General features: G+C 65.9%; 1 protein-coding gene across 1 annotated transcript in view; it reads left to right on the top strand.

The window, feature by feature from the left end:
• Slit3 (slit guidance ligand 3) overlaps positions 1 to 15621 on the top strand; it is a 218741-nt gene that overhangs the window by 19782 nt on the left and 183338 nt on the right. The window contains 1 exon segment of the mRNA XM_048334159.1: positions 10132 to 10203. Within this exon segment, the coding sequence (XP_048190116.1) occupies positions 10132 to 10203 (72 nt within the window).

Below are 15621 nucleotides of genomic sequence, written 5' to 3'. Positions count from 1 at the left end.
AGGCCATCCCTCTGGAATGGAACGGAGAATCCCCCTCCCCCCCCTTCCCTTCACCTCTGGGCCGCGTGTCCTCCGGCGGCAGTGCTGGGGAGATCGCCACCCCCCCCTCCGCCCCCCATCACAGCACCGTGAACCCTCTCGTGCCACCTGCGCCCACCCCGACCTCTCCCCGAGTCTTTGCCTCCTTCCTTGTCAAATCCCATGAAGGCTCCACGGGCCGACCTCCCCGTCCTCCAGCGCCCAGTGACCGAGACAGGCCTTGCCACGGGTGAGAGGCGTCCTCGAGCCATCCCGCCACGGGCCGCACGAGGGCCTCAGACGGCACCAGCCCCTCCCCGCTGACCCCGGCTTGGGGTCCCCAGCTCCCCCTCTGCGCCCGTGGCTCACAGTGGAGCTGAGACTCGGTGCAGCTCCCGAGTCTGGAAGAGAGTTGGGGAGTCTAATTGTTTTCTTAAACCGACTCAAGGTCTTTTCCAAACGCATTGTCACCGAAAAATGAAAGCCAGATGTTCGTGTCTGTGAGAAATACGTGCGTGGCCGAGCTTCAGGCTGAAGCAGGGTTCTCCTCCGAGGCCCGTGCATGGCAGTAGCTGGGCCCCCAGGTCCTGGGCGGCTCCCCGGTTCTTGTTCTCTACCACCCGAGGTTCACCGCTCACAGATGTTGCGGGGGGGGGGGGGTGATGGCAATGGCGGCAGCCCGGCGGAGAAGGAAACCTCCAGAAGAGGCCAGCTGCCTCACGAGGGGGCACGGCAGGAAGGGAGGCTGGAGGTGAGGAAGTTGCTCTGGTGACCTGCCCAGGCTGCCGGGGCTGAGCAGGGTAAGGACCGGCCTGGGATCGAGGTAAACAGGAGTCTAGAGGGACGGCCCAACCCCAGGACGCGTTCTGTGCCACAGGAGGCCCGGAGGGCAGGCCCAGCCCGTCTCTGAGTGAGTGCTGCTGGGCTTCCTCGTGTGGAAATTGGGGACAATAAGAGCTCACAGCTCGCAGAGTTTTGGTAGACTTTTCACTGTACATAGTTCAGAAAGCCATCCTTTGACAACTATGATGATAATTGTGACCATTTGGACTAGGGGACACACTGAAAGGCACAGTGCTTAGCTGGGCATGTGCCTACAATCCTAGACACTCAGGAGACAGAGATCAAGAGGATTGAGGTTCAAGTCCTAGCCCAAGCAAGAGGTTAGTAAGACTCCATCTCAGCCAGTGAGAGCTGGAACTGGTGGAGTAGGCCTATAATCCCAGCTATGCAGGATGCAGAAATAGGAGGATTGCAGTCCAGGCAGGCCTGGCGGGAACGTGCAACCCTATGCCGCACACAACCGAAGCAAAAATGACTAGAGGTGTGGCTCAAGTCGGTAGAGCCCGGTCTAGCCAGTGCAAGGCCTTCGGTCCAGTTCTCAATACGAAGGAAGAAAAAGGAAAGAAAGAGAGGTGGGGAGGGAGAGAGAGAGGAAGGAAGGAAGGAAGGAAGGAAGGGAGAGAAAGGAGGAAGGGAGGGCATAGATCCTTCTCTCCCAGATATATCCTTGGTATCTTATGCCTTGTGTCCCCAGTTCGAATCCCAGTACATCTTTGATACCTTTATTTGACCAGTACTTCTCATGCCACGGGCCAGGTACTGTTCCTGGTGCTGAAGATCCAGGGAACTCTCCCTTCAGTGGGAGAGGACAAGGCACCGGCCACGGCGTGCACAGGTAATGGGTCCATCGGAGCTCTTCAGACATGGCGGGAGACGCAGGCGGCTCTGTGTTCCCTCATGTCGGGGCCCGAGTCCCACTCCCAGGGGGCGCCACCCTCCACACCCCCCTCGCACCCTCACTTTGGGATGGGATCTCAACGCATGAATCCGGGATGGGGCTGGGGGTGCAGGCCTTCAGACCCTGGCACCCAGGAAACACAGAGGGCAGCGGCCCAGTTAAACTGGGCTGTGACGAGTGTTGTGGACGCAGACGACTAGCTAGCTCCTCCAAGCCCTCCCGGCCTGGGCTGATCTTGAACAGCCACGCGGGTCCCCATTTTGCATTGCAACAATGCGGTGCCCATCGCCCACAGCTGAGGAGACTGGGCCAGGTTTACATCTGGAGATGGCGTGGAATTCTAGGTGGTGGTGGTGTGTGTGTGTGCGTGCATGTGTGTGTGTGTGTGTGTGTGTGTGTGTGTGGTGTGGTGGTCCAGAGGGCAGCACACCTGGAATCTATTTGTGAGGCTCACCGGTGCAGCCCACGGAGCTCAGGCCGTGCGTTTATTACTTGCTAGGTGCACATCTGGGATGGGGTTCGCCGCGCCGAGCCGGGGCGGGACCTCGCGTCGGAGGCTGGGAGGTGGAGCTGTTGCCTGAGGTGGGGTGACCGAGGTGACTGGGGCCCTTAAACTGTTCTGCAGACTTCAGCTCAGAGCCCCTCACGCGCTGGGAAGCAGGGAAACAGAACACCACGAAAAAATGAAGTGGGTACAGAGGACTTGAGTGGATCGAAGCGGTAATCCAACCCGTAAAGCACCCCCTTTTCCCCTTCCCCCTGGTTTCCTTCCCGCCCAATAGTTCTTGTCATGTCCAGATATTTTCCTTCTCTGCAAAGAAAAGAATAGGCGGGGGGTGGGGGGGGGGGGAGAATGTTGGACCTGGACCAGGAAGGAAACGCTCTGAGAAATGAAGTTGTAATTAGTTATCGATGCGATCTGGTCATAGATAATTACTCCGCATTCTTTGGCTGGGGCCGGGGAAGGCTTGGAAAGATAGCTGGGGGTCGCTGGCTAGGTAGAAAATCGGGCCACGCGCCCGGATAGAGGGGAGGCGCAGGCGTCCTTATCAGATCGCGCGAGGTGTGAGTGTTTCCGTGGAGAAACTCGCCGTTCACAGGGAGAACCTTCGAGTCTTTGCTGCTGTCGGGACATTTTTTTTTTACTTCCCCTCCTCACTTTGAACTTACCCAGAACAAACCCCAAAGGCCCCCCGGGTTCAAACAGGATCACTGCAAGCAGAACTCTTCTAGAAAATGTGTGCCGAGTGGCCTCGTGCCCTCTGACACCTCCTCGGGGGGGGAGGGCTTCCATTCGCATCGGTCGCTTTCCTACCCCTATGGGATAACCCGGCTTGAGACCTGATGGAGGACCCGGGGGGCGGGGTTACCAAGGAACCAGCCAACCAGCAAGCACGGTGCTGCCGCCCCGCCTTCCTGGGGATTCCCTCCGCACCAGCCCCGGCCCGCGGGTGTGGCTGGCTCCCCCTCCCTTCCTTTCTCTTTGTGAGGGACCCCGTCACCCACAGCCTCACTCCCCCTCCCCCTCCCCTCTTTTCGTCTCCATGGTGACCACGTTCCGATGCCTGGCCTCCCCTGCCGCTGCCCTGGCTTCTCCCTGCAGCTTGGCTCGCAGGGGCTGCTGTCCGTGGGCTGTGCTACTTTGGATCTGTAGAAGCTCGAGCTCACCTCGTCTTCCCAAGCGTGGCACGCGTGGGGCCGGCCCTCGGCCTCCTGCCCGGCTCCGTGATCTCTTACGACTCGCCTCCCCGCCCTCAGCACGGGCCCTCTCGTCTCCCTTCGGGCCATGGCCAGGATTTGACCACTGGATACCTCCACAGCGGCCGGTTCAGGAGCTGTGTGTGTGCGTGCGTGCGTGTGCGCGTGTGCGTGTGCGCGTGTGCGCGTGCTGTAGCTTGAATTCAGGATCTCATGCTCTCCCTTGCTCTCCTTGCTCAGAGCTGGGGCTCTACCACCTAAGTCACACCTCCAGCTTGGCTTTTGGCTTGCTCATTGGGAATGGAGTCTCGCAGACATCCCGGCGTGGGCGGCTTTGCAACCCTGACCCTCCGGTCTCAGCCTCCCGGTCGGCAGCTCAGCTTCACGGGCGTGTGAAGCTGCGCGTCCCCGGAGGAGGGCGGATGCGGTCACCGTCCAGGCAGGACCGGCTGCCCACTCCCGGGGGGCCATCCACACACGGCCCTGGGGCCCGGGGCTGCCCACTCCCGGGGGGCCATCCACACACGGCCTGGGGCCCGGGGCTGCCCGCTCCCGGGGGGCCATCCACACACGGCCCTGGGGCCCGGGGCTGCCCACTCCCGGGGGGCCATCCACACACGGCCTGGGGCCCGGGGCTGCCCGCTCCCGGGGGGCCATCCACACACGGCCTGGGGCCCGGGGCTGCCCACTCCCGGGGGGCCATCCACACACGGCCTGGGGCCCGGGGCTGCCCACTCCCGGGGGGCCATCCACACACGGGCCTGGGGCCCGGGGCTGCCCACTCCCGGGGGGCCATCCACACACGGCCCTGGGGCCCGGGGCTGCCCACTCCCGGGGGGCCATCCACACACGGCCTGGGGCCCGGGGCTGCCCACTCCCGGGGGGCCATCCACACACGGCCTGGGGCCCGGGGCTGCCCACTCCCGGGGGGCCATCCACACACGGCCTGGGGCCCAGGGCTGCCCACTCCCGGGGGGCCATCCACACACGGCCTGGGGCCCGGGGCTGCCCGCACTGGGGGGCCATCCACACACGGCCTGGGGCCCGGGGCTGCCCGCGCCGTGGGCCCCCGGCGAGATGCAGGCCCAGGAGAGCGCCGTGGGGTCTTTCCTGGCTCTGGCCATCGCCAGCAGCGCCAAGTAGTCTCCCTTGTGGACCTGGCGGACCTGGAGCTGGGGCGCTGCCCACCAGTGTGTTCATTTCCACGTGGCTCATGTCTGCAGTGTGTGTGCGTGCGTGCGTGTGTGCGTGCGTGCGATGTTCACAGGGGCACACGCACGTCCCACGCAGCATACACATGTGCTCCCTCCCACCCTGTCTCCCACTCAGCGTCTCCCTGGGGTTTGAGTCGTCGCTCCGTAGACAATGTGGGGTGGGGGGGGTGTCCTCAGGCCCCCAGGCCACGTGCTCGGGCCTTGGTCAAGCCTCTCGGCTACAGCCTCGGGGTCTCCCGTACTGTGCCCGGCAGACAGAGGCCGTGCAGACCAGCCTCCCCTGAGACCAGAGGCCTCTCCGTGCCCTTGGGCTCCTTCTCTGCAGAGCCTGTAGTTTTCCACTGCAGCGGCCTAGACACACGCACCTCCGTGCCGTCCGCTCCCCTCCCCGCTCCGCTCCTGGAACCGAGGTCTGGATGCGGGGACACGCGTGCCTCCGGCAGCCGACGGGGCAGGGGTCAGAGGCAAGGCGGGCTCGGGCCATTGATGTGCTCCGCGTTCCCTTAACAGCCATGTAATTGGAGGAAAATTGGTCCAATGTGAGGTGCAAGCAGAGCTCCAAGGGGGTTGTCTGGGGAAGGGGGCTCTGAGTTTGTTCTCTTGGCCAGCTGAGGTCCTGAGATGGTCCCTAGAAGGCAAAGTCCTGGGAAAGCCCAGAGCCCTCTAGAACCACACGCATCAGGCACCTGGAACCACCCATAAGGCCGTGCAGGTTCTAGAAAGCCCAGGGACCCCCCAGAACCACCCGGGAGGCCATGCAGGTCCTGGAAAGCCCAGCGACCCCCAGAACCACACGCATCAGGCACCTGGAACCACCCATAAGGCCATGCAGGGGCCCAGACTCCGCTCAGGAGGCTTTGAATAGACAGACACCTCAGGTCTGAGAGGAGCAAGGATAAGCACTCCTCATAGATGGCCTGGCCCAGCCCCCAAGCCGGAGGCTCTGGCTTTCGGGGGTCCTGGAGCCTCCTGAAGCCATGGGGCCAAGCCAGTAAACAGGCGCTGGACAGCGAGGCCAGACAGGCTTGGGGGCCGTTTCCTAGTGTGCGCGGATGCCGCTCCTCCCGTTATGACAGGAGCAGATGTTCCTCATTACCGGCCTCCCCTCTGCCGTCACCGAGCAGCCTTCTGGTCAGCCAAGGACCAAGGAGCAAGGGAGCAGAAGGGCAGGGGGATCAAATCCCGGGCTCTGGTATCCCAGAGGCCTCCATCCCGGCCCTATTTATAAACCGTGCGAGGTCGGGTAGGCTCCGTCCCAGCTCTGTGGTTCCGTTGCCTCATGTAGCAATCATCTACACGAAGAGCCACTTTGGGGACGCGGTGAGGCAAGGCAGATAAAACATCTAACACGATCCTCTGCAAATAGCGAATACCCTGTACCTCAGAGGAAACTCTAAGTGAGAAGGGAGGGATAGGAAGGGAAGGAAGGAAAGAAGCAAAAGAGAGAAGGAGAGCTGGGAGGGAGGAGGAGAAAAGGAAGGAAGGGAGGGAGGAAGAAGAGATCATGACTGCTTTGCTGCTCCAGGCGTCCCGGGTTCTTACGAGAGCCCCCACCACAGGTTCCCCGAGCTGTCCCTGGACACTTCCTAGGCTCCTTGGCAGCCGGGTTTGGGTCCCGTGGTGACGAGCTGGTGGCCCGTGTCCTGGCCCGGCGGCCTGGGCGGCCGAGCCGCCTGAGATGTCACGCAAGCGGGACCGGCCCCGTATGCGAGGCAGAGCCGGCATTGCCCGGCCTGGCCCTGTGAGACGTTGGAGTTCGTTTGTCACTGCCTTGCTAACCAACGTAGCCGTTTGTGGAGGGGAAAATAAATCCGAATTTCTGAGCTCCCGGGGCATCTCGGGATGATGATAATGACAAGAACACTCGCTGTGAACGCTGCCGTCTATCGCGCCCTCGGGGGGCGCCGCGAAGCCCTCTCGGGTGTGAAGCCACTCGGCCGCCCCAGGTAGCCTGGGAGGTGCGCGGCCCGCTGTTACGTAACAGCTGTGACCCCAAAAAACAGTCTCCCGTGACTTCTCCGGTGGCTTCTCGCGAGCCACATCCGGGGGGGACCCAGCGCTTTGGGCGAGAGCTGCGGAGGCTGACGGCAGAGCTGTCCTCCCGGATCGTCAGAGGTTCTCGTTTTAATTGCTATTAGGGCACTGCAAGTGACAAGCTAAAAATAACCAGCTTTCAAAATCGGCAGAAGCCAAGCGAATGTCACTGTGCCCCCGCTGAGCACCTAGCGTCAGGGCCCGGGTCCTTTCCACGCCTTGCGTGGGGCATCAACCGTATGATGTTATATCATATACATAATAATATGATATATAATGTGAATGACACGTTGTATATGATATCTACATATAGTTTTTGTTAATCCCGGCTTGAGCTTGGGCCCTGGGCACTGTCCCTGAGCTCTTTACCTCAGAGCTAGGGCCTAGCTAATATATACCTATTTAATAGAGCTGTATAGGCCACCCCTTCCTCATTAAAAAAAAAAAATCCCAAAGGTGGTACGTGGGTCTTCCTGGCCGTGCCCGTGGGAGCCATTTCTGGTCGCAGGTGGCCGGGAAGTGTGAAGACGCCCGCGGCTAGAAGAGACAACGAAAGCAGCAGGCATTCCTGCCAACGCCAGCGGTCGGAGCGTGGCGCGCAGGCCGGGGAGGGGCCGGCCCTTCTTCTCGGGGACGTACGGCTGACCTGGGGGGGGGGCGTAGTGAGGTCATGCCCACGAGGGCTTCCTGTCATTCCCCACGACTGGCGGTGGTTGCAAACACTGGTCATTGAGACCGGCAGATTCGAACCCCCGCCCGCCCGCCCGGCGGGCCCTTGCCGTTCCCTTCCCACGGCTCCTGAGTGCTCTACAGAGCCACGCCCGGCCCCCGGCCCCCCGGCCCGGGCCCCTCGTCCCCTGCCTGGGGCAGCCGTGCAGTCCCGTCTCCCCGCCCCAGGAAGGCACCGGCTCCAACTCCACACACCCCCCCACCTCAAGTCCAATCCCAACCCCTTCCTACCTCCTTCTCTCCCTTATGGGGGTTTTGGGGGGTCCCTACTAGGGCGAGAACTCCACACCTCAAGCTGTCATTCAGCTTTTGCCACTCTACCCCGTGAGCCACACCTCCGCGTCTGGATGGTTTAATTACAGATACGAGTTCCTCTCAGATGTGTCTGCCTGGGGTTGGCGTCCAACCTGGATTCTCGGATCTCAGCTTCCTGAGTGGCAGGGGTGACAGGCGTGAGCCACTGGTAGCTGGTGAGCGTGGCGTTCTCAAAGGAAGGGGGTGTATCTGATTTGCCTTCACGTTTCTGTCTAAAGGGGAACTGGAAGTGTGGAAGGGTGGGTGGAGATGGGGGATGGGTGGGTGATTGGTTGGATGGACGGATGGACGGATGGAATGATGGAATGATGGACAGTACAGGATGGTTGGGCGGATGAATAAACTAGGAGTTGGAAGCGTGGATAGTTGCATGAGTGCATGGGTGGGCGGAGAGCTGACTGGCCGCACCGATGGGTCGCTGGGTGGGTGGCTGAGGGGGTGCCTTCGTGGATGAGTGGGTGCTTGGACAGGGGCATTGAGCGATCGCTGGACGGCGGATGGTTGAAAGGCTGGCTCGCTAGCTTGGTAGTCGACAACGTGACAAACACTCCCAGTCACGAGTCCAGGAGGGCCCCACGAACACGAGGCTCTGTTCCGGATGCTTCCCAGCTCAGGCCGGAAAGCGGTGTGACCGCTCAACTCCGGGAGCCTGGGCAGTGGGGAAGGCCGAGGCCTCGGGGAGCAGCGCCCCCAGGCGACCCCACGGCCCTCCCTCGGGGCCGAATTTGGGTGTTTTTGTTTTTGTCCAGCCACAAATACTGGTGAAGCAGTGAAAACGATGCCTTCCCTCCCCCCCCCCCCCCCGGCCTCTGAGCCGCTGGCTTTGCCTCTAGCTCCCGCCCTGGTGTGGGGGGGCTTTTAGCACACGGAGGAGGCCCTCACCTGCCACGGCGGGGCTTGGACGGAGTCGCGGAGCGGAGAGTGGGGTGGAGTGTGTGATGCTTGCCAGGCTCTCCACGGGGCAACAGGGGAGGGGCGGCCGACCCAGAGCGGGGGGGGGGGGAGGAGGGTCAGCCGACCCCAGAGCCGGGGGGGGGGAGGGTCAGCCGACCCAGAGCCGGGGGGGGGGGGGAGGAGGGTCAGCCAACCCCAGAGCCATGGTGGGGGAGGGTCAGCCGACCCCAGAGCCGGGGGGGAGGGTCAGCAGACCCCAGAGCTGAGGGGGGGGAGGGTCAGCCAACCCAGAGCCGGGGGGAGGAGGGTCAGCCGACCCAGAGCCGGGGGGGGGGGGGAGGGTCAGCCAACCCCAGAGCTGGGGGGAGGGTCAGCCGACCCCAGAGCTGAGGGGGGGGAGGGTCAGCCAACCCCAGAGCTGGGGGGGAGGGTCAGCCAACCCAGAGCCGGGGGGAGGAGGGTCAGCCGACCCCAGAGCTGGGGGGAGAGAGGGTCAGCCGACCCCAGAGCCAGGCTGGCTGGCCTCTCCCGGGCCTGGAGGAGGGCAGAGGGCGGGCAGTGTACGGCGTGGGGGAGGGCAGTGTACGGCGTGGGGGAGGGAGAGCTCCCCGGGCTGTCAACGCCCTCTGCCCCAGAGTCGTCTGGGCTGGGACGTGTGCGCGGTGACTGAGGCTCTTGCAGAGGCAGCAGGACACTGGGACCCAGGCCGGGGGCCGGCGAAGGAGCGGGGCCCCTGTGGCCGCGTGCCCTGGAGGCCGCCTGGGGACGCTTGAGGCTCAGGGTCCCTGGGCTCCGTGACCCGCACCCACGCCAGGCCCCCTCCGCAGGGCCGCAGGGCCCCGAGGCCCGGCCCCCCCCCCCCCGGCACCGTGGGCTCCGCGCAGGGCAGGGGCCACCACCCCTTCCCCCCCCCCTCCCCGCAGTGTCAGGTCTGGCCCACGCTCGCTGGCTGGCTCCGACGCCTCCCTACCTACGCACGTGGGCTCCGCGGGCCCCGCCGGGACGTTTCCTGTCCCTAGGAAAAGGAGAAGAGCAGCCGGAACGTTGTGGGCGGAGGAGGGGCTCGTGACACGAACGCGCTGGCTTTTCTGCGTAGACACCCATGGTGGAGAGAGCAGCACGGAAGGCCAGGGGCCCCTCGGGGGCCGGCAAAGCCACGACGCAGCCCTGCGGCCGCCCGGAAAGCCCCCCTGGCCGGGCGGGCACCGGGTCCCACCCTTCAACCCACGGGGCACGGGTGCCCTCCGCTCTGTGCCTGCAGCACCTGCCGTCCGCCCGGCACCGCTCTACCCAGAGCTTGGGAGGCGTCCCCCCGACGTTCAATCCCGGCCTTCGGGGGCCGCCTCCCCCGGGGCCCGTCGCCGTCACCGGTGACGATTCCACGGCAGGCGGGGGGAGGACGCGCCACGACCGCTCCGCCGGCGATGGCTCCCGGTTTGGTCGTTGGCGGCCCCTCTGACGTCTTTCCACTCTTCTTCCCCCTGGCAGGCGCCTGAACAAGAATAAACTCCAGGTGCTTCCAGAACTGCTGTTCCAGAGCACGCCGAAGCTCGCCAGACTGTGAGTACCGCTGACAGCCACGCTCTTTGGCTGGGCCTCGCAGGCCTCGGGGTTCTGCTCTGCGGCCGCCTGGGTGTGTGGCCCCCCCCCCGCCCCGGGCTGCGGGGGGTCGGCCGGTGGAGGCCCCGGCGTGGAGGCTCGGGGCGGGGCCCGGGCGGTGGGCCCGCGCGCCTCCTGGCGGGGCTTACACGAGTACCGCGGGGTGGTAGGCCTTGCCTGGGAACTCAGTTCCGGGCGGTTCTCTGGGCGGGTCTGGGGGGCTGCCCTGGTCCCCCCCGGAGGGTATGGCGCGCGCCGTCTTGGTGGCGGTGGCAGCGGTCGCTTCCTGCCCTCGCCGGCCCGGGGCGCTGGGTCTTGAGGTCTGTGGTTTGGCAGAGAAAGGCAGGCGCGTCCCGGGTTTTGTTTCCGCCCCCGGGATGCGTGGAAGGCAGCGAAGGGGAAGGGCTGGCGCCCCCCCGGGTGTGCGTCTGTGTGTCCGCGTGGGGGCTGAGACGCCGGTCGTGGTCGGAAGCGTGGCTTAGCACGGAGGGTGTCCTCCGCGAGGCCCGATTGATGACCCACCCCGCGCAGCTCCGGGACGCAGGCCTGCGTTTCCGGCCCTTGCCACCTCAGTGGGTCAGGCCTGGCGCCCCGGTTGCCGACTTTCTGGAAAGTGCCGGACGGGCAGGGCGACCTCTAGCATGGCCGGGAAGGCTCTTCCATTACTGGGGAGGCCCCGGTGTCGCGGTCCAGACTCCTTCTCCGTGGCCGCGTCGAACGCCTGCTTAGGCGGTCACAACAATGCATGGAGGCTCTGGAATGAGCTGGAAAATTCTGAACAGATGTCGGTGTGCGCCCTTCGAGGGGTCTCTGAGTCAGGAGCACAGGCGTGCGTATGTGTCTCTGTGCACACACACGCACGCAGGCCGAGGACCAGCCAGCGCCGGCGGGGTTTGATGTGTGTGCTCAGCACCGCCCCGCCGTGCTCCCTCCCCTCCCCGGGGCGGTCAGCGCTCAGCTGGGACCGGCCACCCGACTCGGGGGCCAGCCCGATGCCCGGAGGCCCTGGGACCCCGAATCGCGCGGCGCGGCGTGAACACAGAGCCTCGGCCGTCTCTCCTGCGCTCTACACCGCGTCGCGATGACGTGCGCGCGTGGCAGGGCGCCCGTGGGGACCGGCCCCGCCCGGCCCGCCGCCCGGCACACACGGCCGTCCCGGGCCGCGCGCGGCCCCCACCCCGGGGGGTGGGCTTTGTGGAGGAGGGGCTGCAGGTTTCGGGGACCCCGGTATGGCGGGTCCCTTACACGCTCGCCGCCGGTGAGCGGCCTGCGGCCCGCGTGAATCTCGTGTCTAGGGGGCAGATACACAGCTCCCCGCTTCTAGAGAGGGAGCGGCAGAGCCCCGGGGCTCGCGGAGGTCTCGGACGCCTGGTCACCCCGCCGGTCCTGGCGGAGCCCGGCTCCGGCCCAAGCGGCACCCTGTCCCGTAGTCGGGGAGAGTTAGGGAGGGAGTACTCCGCGTAAGCACCCAGGAGGAGAGCGGGTGCGTGCTCCTCAGCTGGCCCTGGCCCTCCTCCGCGCCCCCGTGGGTGGCCTCGGGCGCCACGCCGCTCCTCAGCGCCCCTTTGGAGGGTGCCCGCGCTCCTGGCGGGGGGCCGGGCTGCCGGAAGCCCCTCCTAGAACTGGTCAGGTTTGGAGGGAGCGAAGGAGCCAGGTGTCCACGGAGGACCGCGATGCGCGCGCGGACGCGGGTGCCCTCGCACCAAGCCCTCGACGTGGCGAGCGAGCGAGCGTGCACGGCCCCGTCCGTGGAGCCGAGGCCCCCCACCCCGGCCCCCCTCCCCCCGGTCCCAGGCTTTCCTGCCCTGCTCTGTGAGCTACGGTCTGAAGCTGGAGGGGGGGCGGGGGGGGAGGTGTTCATGAATCATAGACGATTCTGCAGAAAATTTTATAGCCTTAAACATATGCTAGCAAGTGGCCCTTCCTCACCCCCTGCAACTTCTGAGGGAGGGGGGGGGGCGGTGATGCTTTGAGTCTCTTCGCCCCTGGGCCAGCAGGGAGTTCTCTGAGGTGACCGGGCGGGCTGCGGTTCTAGCGGGAGCCCCCTGCCGTCTGCAGGGGTTTGGCGGCGGGCGCGCCCGTGGATCCATTGGGAAGGGAAGCCGGCCCGGCCGCGCCCGCCGCGCCCCGGAGCCCAGAGCCCGCCCGCGATGTGTAACGGCTCTGCCCGGGCCACCGTGCCACATCTGGATGAGGTTACAGCAGGATCTACGGGGGGGGGGGGGGGGGCGGGTAAACCACGGCTGGAATGCGAGACATCCCACAAAGCGAGTTTCTTAGGGTGGCTGCAGAGAACGTGCCCCCCCCCACCCCGGCCCGGAACACGGCCTCCGTGATTTCATGGTTCCGTGTTCTCCCTGATGGGAAGGCGCGGGGGCCCGTGGTGGAGTTGATGTGGGGTTCGGAACACGGCCCCCGTGATTTCATGGTTCCGTGTTCTCCCTGATGGGCAGGCGCGGGGGCCCGTGGGGGAGTTGATGTGGGGTGCGGGGTCGAAGTCGACCCCGCGCCCCGTGCCCGGCCGTGGGGTGCGGGCCCCGGGGTCTCCATCGCAGCTTAGAGTGGCAGTGGAGTGCTGGGTTTCCGGGCTGTCTCTTCCCTTCGCTCCCGTTCCCTGTCGGCTTCTCATGGGTGCTGCAAGGGATTGTCTAGGTAGTTACCCAGGCTTCAGCTAAGGAAGGCCCTTATGGGTGGGGGGGGGGAGGAGGAGACTGACAGACACAGACAGACAGACAGAGACAGAGAAACACACTTAAACACTTGCAGGTACTCAAACTAAAACCAAACCTTATTCTGGGGGGGGGGGGGGAAACACCAAGAAGACGATCTACCCTAATTGACTGGATGTCCACCCGGACCTCCCGGCTCTTTCTGCCTCGATGGGGGGTCCAAGCGGGGGTTGTTTGAAAGCCACCAGCAAGTGAGTCCAGCCTTGGAATGAGCCGTGGCTCCGTAAACACTGGAACCGCAACCACGCCGGGCCGTGGCCACACGCGTGCGTTCCACGCCCGCTCAGCCGGCGCCGTGCCGACCCCAGCGACCCCCCCACCCCGCCCGAGGGCCACCGCCCGCCCTCCTGTCCCGCCCCGCCCCACCCCACGCTGCCGTCCCCAGAGCGGGGCCCTCGAGGCCTCCCGTGACCCCACGCCGCCGAGCGACGCCCCTGCCGCTGCAGACAGCTCGAATCCCCGCCGGAGGGAGGGAGGGAGGGAGGGAGGGAGGGAGCTCCGCGGATCCACTCTGCTGTCCCGCGCCGTCGGGCGCGGACTCCATTATTGACACCAGGGAGGGATTTCAGTCGGTTTTAATTCACCTCGCACACGACACAGGAGTGACGTCTGGAAAGACGGCTCGGCCCGATACGGGGTGCTGGGGCGATCGTGTTGGAAAGAGCTCCGGGCCGCCCCCGCTCAGAGAGGCGTCTGGGGACGCGTCGTGCTGGGCTGCCGGGGACCGGGGACCCCTCTGCAGGCCAGGGCCCGCGTCCGGCCCCCTCCTCACAGACGGGAGACAGCGGGGGCTGCTGGGGACCGGGGACCCCTCTGCAGGCCAGGGCCCGCGTCCGGCCCCCTCCTCACAGACGGGAGACAGCGGGGGCTGCTGGGGACCGGGGACCCCTCTGCAGGCCAGGGCCCGCGTCCGGCCCCCCTCCTCACAGACGGGAGAGAGCGGGGGGCTGCCGGGGACCGGGGACCCCTCTGCAGGCCAGGGCCCGCGTCCGGCCCCCCTCCTCACAGACGGGAGAGAGCGGGGGGCTGCGGGGACCGGGGACCCCTCTGCAGGCCAGGGCCCGCGTCCGGCCCCCCTCCTCACAGACGGGAGAGAGCGGGGACGCCCTGGCCCCTCGCGGCTCCCCACCGCCCTGTGACTTGGGGGTGGGTGCTGTCCGGGCTGATGCTGCTCTGGGGTCCCCCAGGCTGGGGGGAGTCACCCGGTACCTTGATAGAGTTAGGGGGGGCAGATAGCCGGGTGGCTCCGTGACCCCCCTCCCAACCCCATCCCAGCAGGGCAATGGCCAGCTCTCTTCCCACAGGGAGCTGCCGCTTCTAGAGTGTTCTCTCCTCAGTTGGGGAGACGCCGGTGCGGCAGAGCACGCGCGGGGCGAGGCGGGCCTCTCCCGGGCCCCAGCCCCGCGTGCCACCCGCCTTCAGGCTTCTGAGAGACGCCGCCGGGCCGCGCCGCGCGTGACCCCCGGCCCGCCCGCCCGGCCACGTCCTGCCGCGTCGCGGGTCCCGGCCCCGAGGGCCCCGGGGCTGCGGGCTGTGCGCATGCGCGGAGCGCGTCGGACACACGTCTCCACGTGCGTTCCCTGTTCCCCGGGCTGGAGCTCAGGGCTCCCTCGCAGCTGGGGCTCCACCCCTGCACCTCGCTCAAGGCCTCCAGCCTGGAGACCGGGGTGGCCCTGGCTTTGCTGCCCAGCCTCGCCTCGACCCGCCATGCCCCAGTCTCCACCCCCTGCGTGGCCGGATGACGGGCGTGAGCCCCAGCGCTTGGCACGGCGCCGCTCGTTGTGGTTCGTCTTTTCGGTTATTTTTCCACGATTCCTGGGTGTCCCTTTGGAGTGTCCCCAGGAAAGGGCTCGGCGGAGCCGGGCGGGGACAGCATGGCGGTCACTCCCTCCGGACGCCGGCGTGGGGTTCCTTCCCGCCCCTCCGGCGCCAGGGCCCCCCCCCCCCCCCGCCGCCCCCGAGCAGCGCGCTTGACCGCGGCCCGCAGGCCGGAGGGGCGGAGGAGCGGGGCTGCGGCGGCCGTGACGCGGAGAGCGGGGCCGAGGGCGTCTTCAGGGCGGGCGGGCGGGCGGCGCGGGGCTGGCCACGGGAGGGGCAGGGGCAGGGGAGGGGGGTGGCTGGAGCCGGGAGGGCAGGCGGCGGGAGAATTCCAGCTGTCGTGGGAAACGGCTACGGCGGCGCGCTGATTAGCCGCCGACCGCAGATCCCCTGGGCTCCTGCCAGGGGTCACCGGGCGCCCCCCAGAGGCCCAAGGGCTCGCCTGGCCTCCTTGCCAGCGGAGGGGAGGCCATGCTGACTGTTGGCCCGGCACTGCCAGGAGCCCAGCGCTGGGCGGGGAAACGGAAGGGAAGAGGGCCTGGAAACGTGCACTTTCTTTGTTAAAGTGCTGTGCTGTTTCTGGGTCCTGTCCCCGAGCGGCTGCTGTTGTTGTTTTGGTTTGTTGTCTCAAATGTTTACTCTGAGTACCTACATCAAGGGAATTCCCAGTCCCGTGATGTTTTAAGCACCAGGCATAATTTAGAAAATTTAATAAGGAAATACACTTACCCATAGTTTCACTCTGTGGGTTTCTTTCTGCCCCGAGGTCCTGAGGCTCTGATGGTCTCTGCTTGGAGAATGTCTCTTAGCCTGAAACACGATTCCCTATGAT

The sequence above is a fragment of the Perognathus longimembris genome, chromosome 25 (assembly GCF_023159225.1).
Source record: "Perognathus longimembris pacificus isolate PPM17 chromosome 25, ASM2315922v1, whole genome shotgun sequence".
Classification (NCBI taxonomy): domain Eukaryota; kingdom Metazoa; phylum Chordata; class Mammalia; order Rodentia; family Heteromyidae; genus Perognathus; species Perognathus longimembris.
Note: the sequence above shows the minus strand (reverse complement) of the source record. Positions and strands in the feature narration are given on the sequence as shown.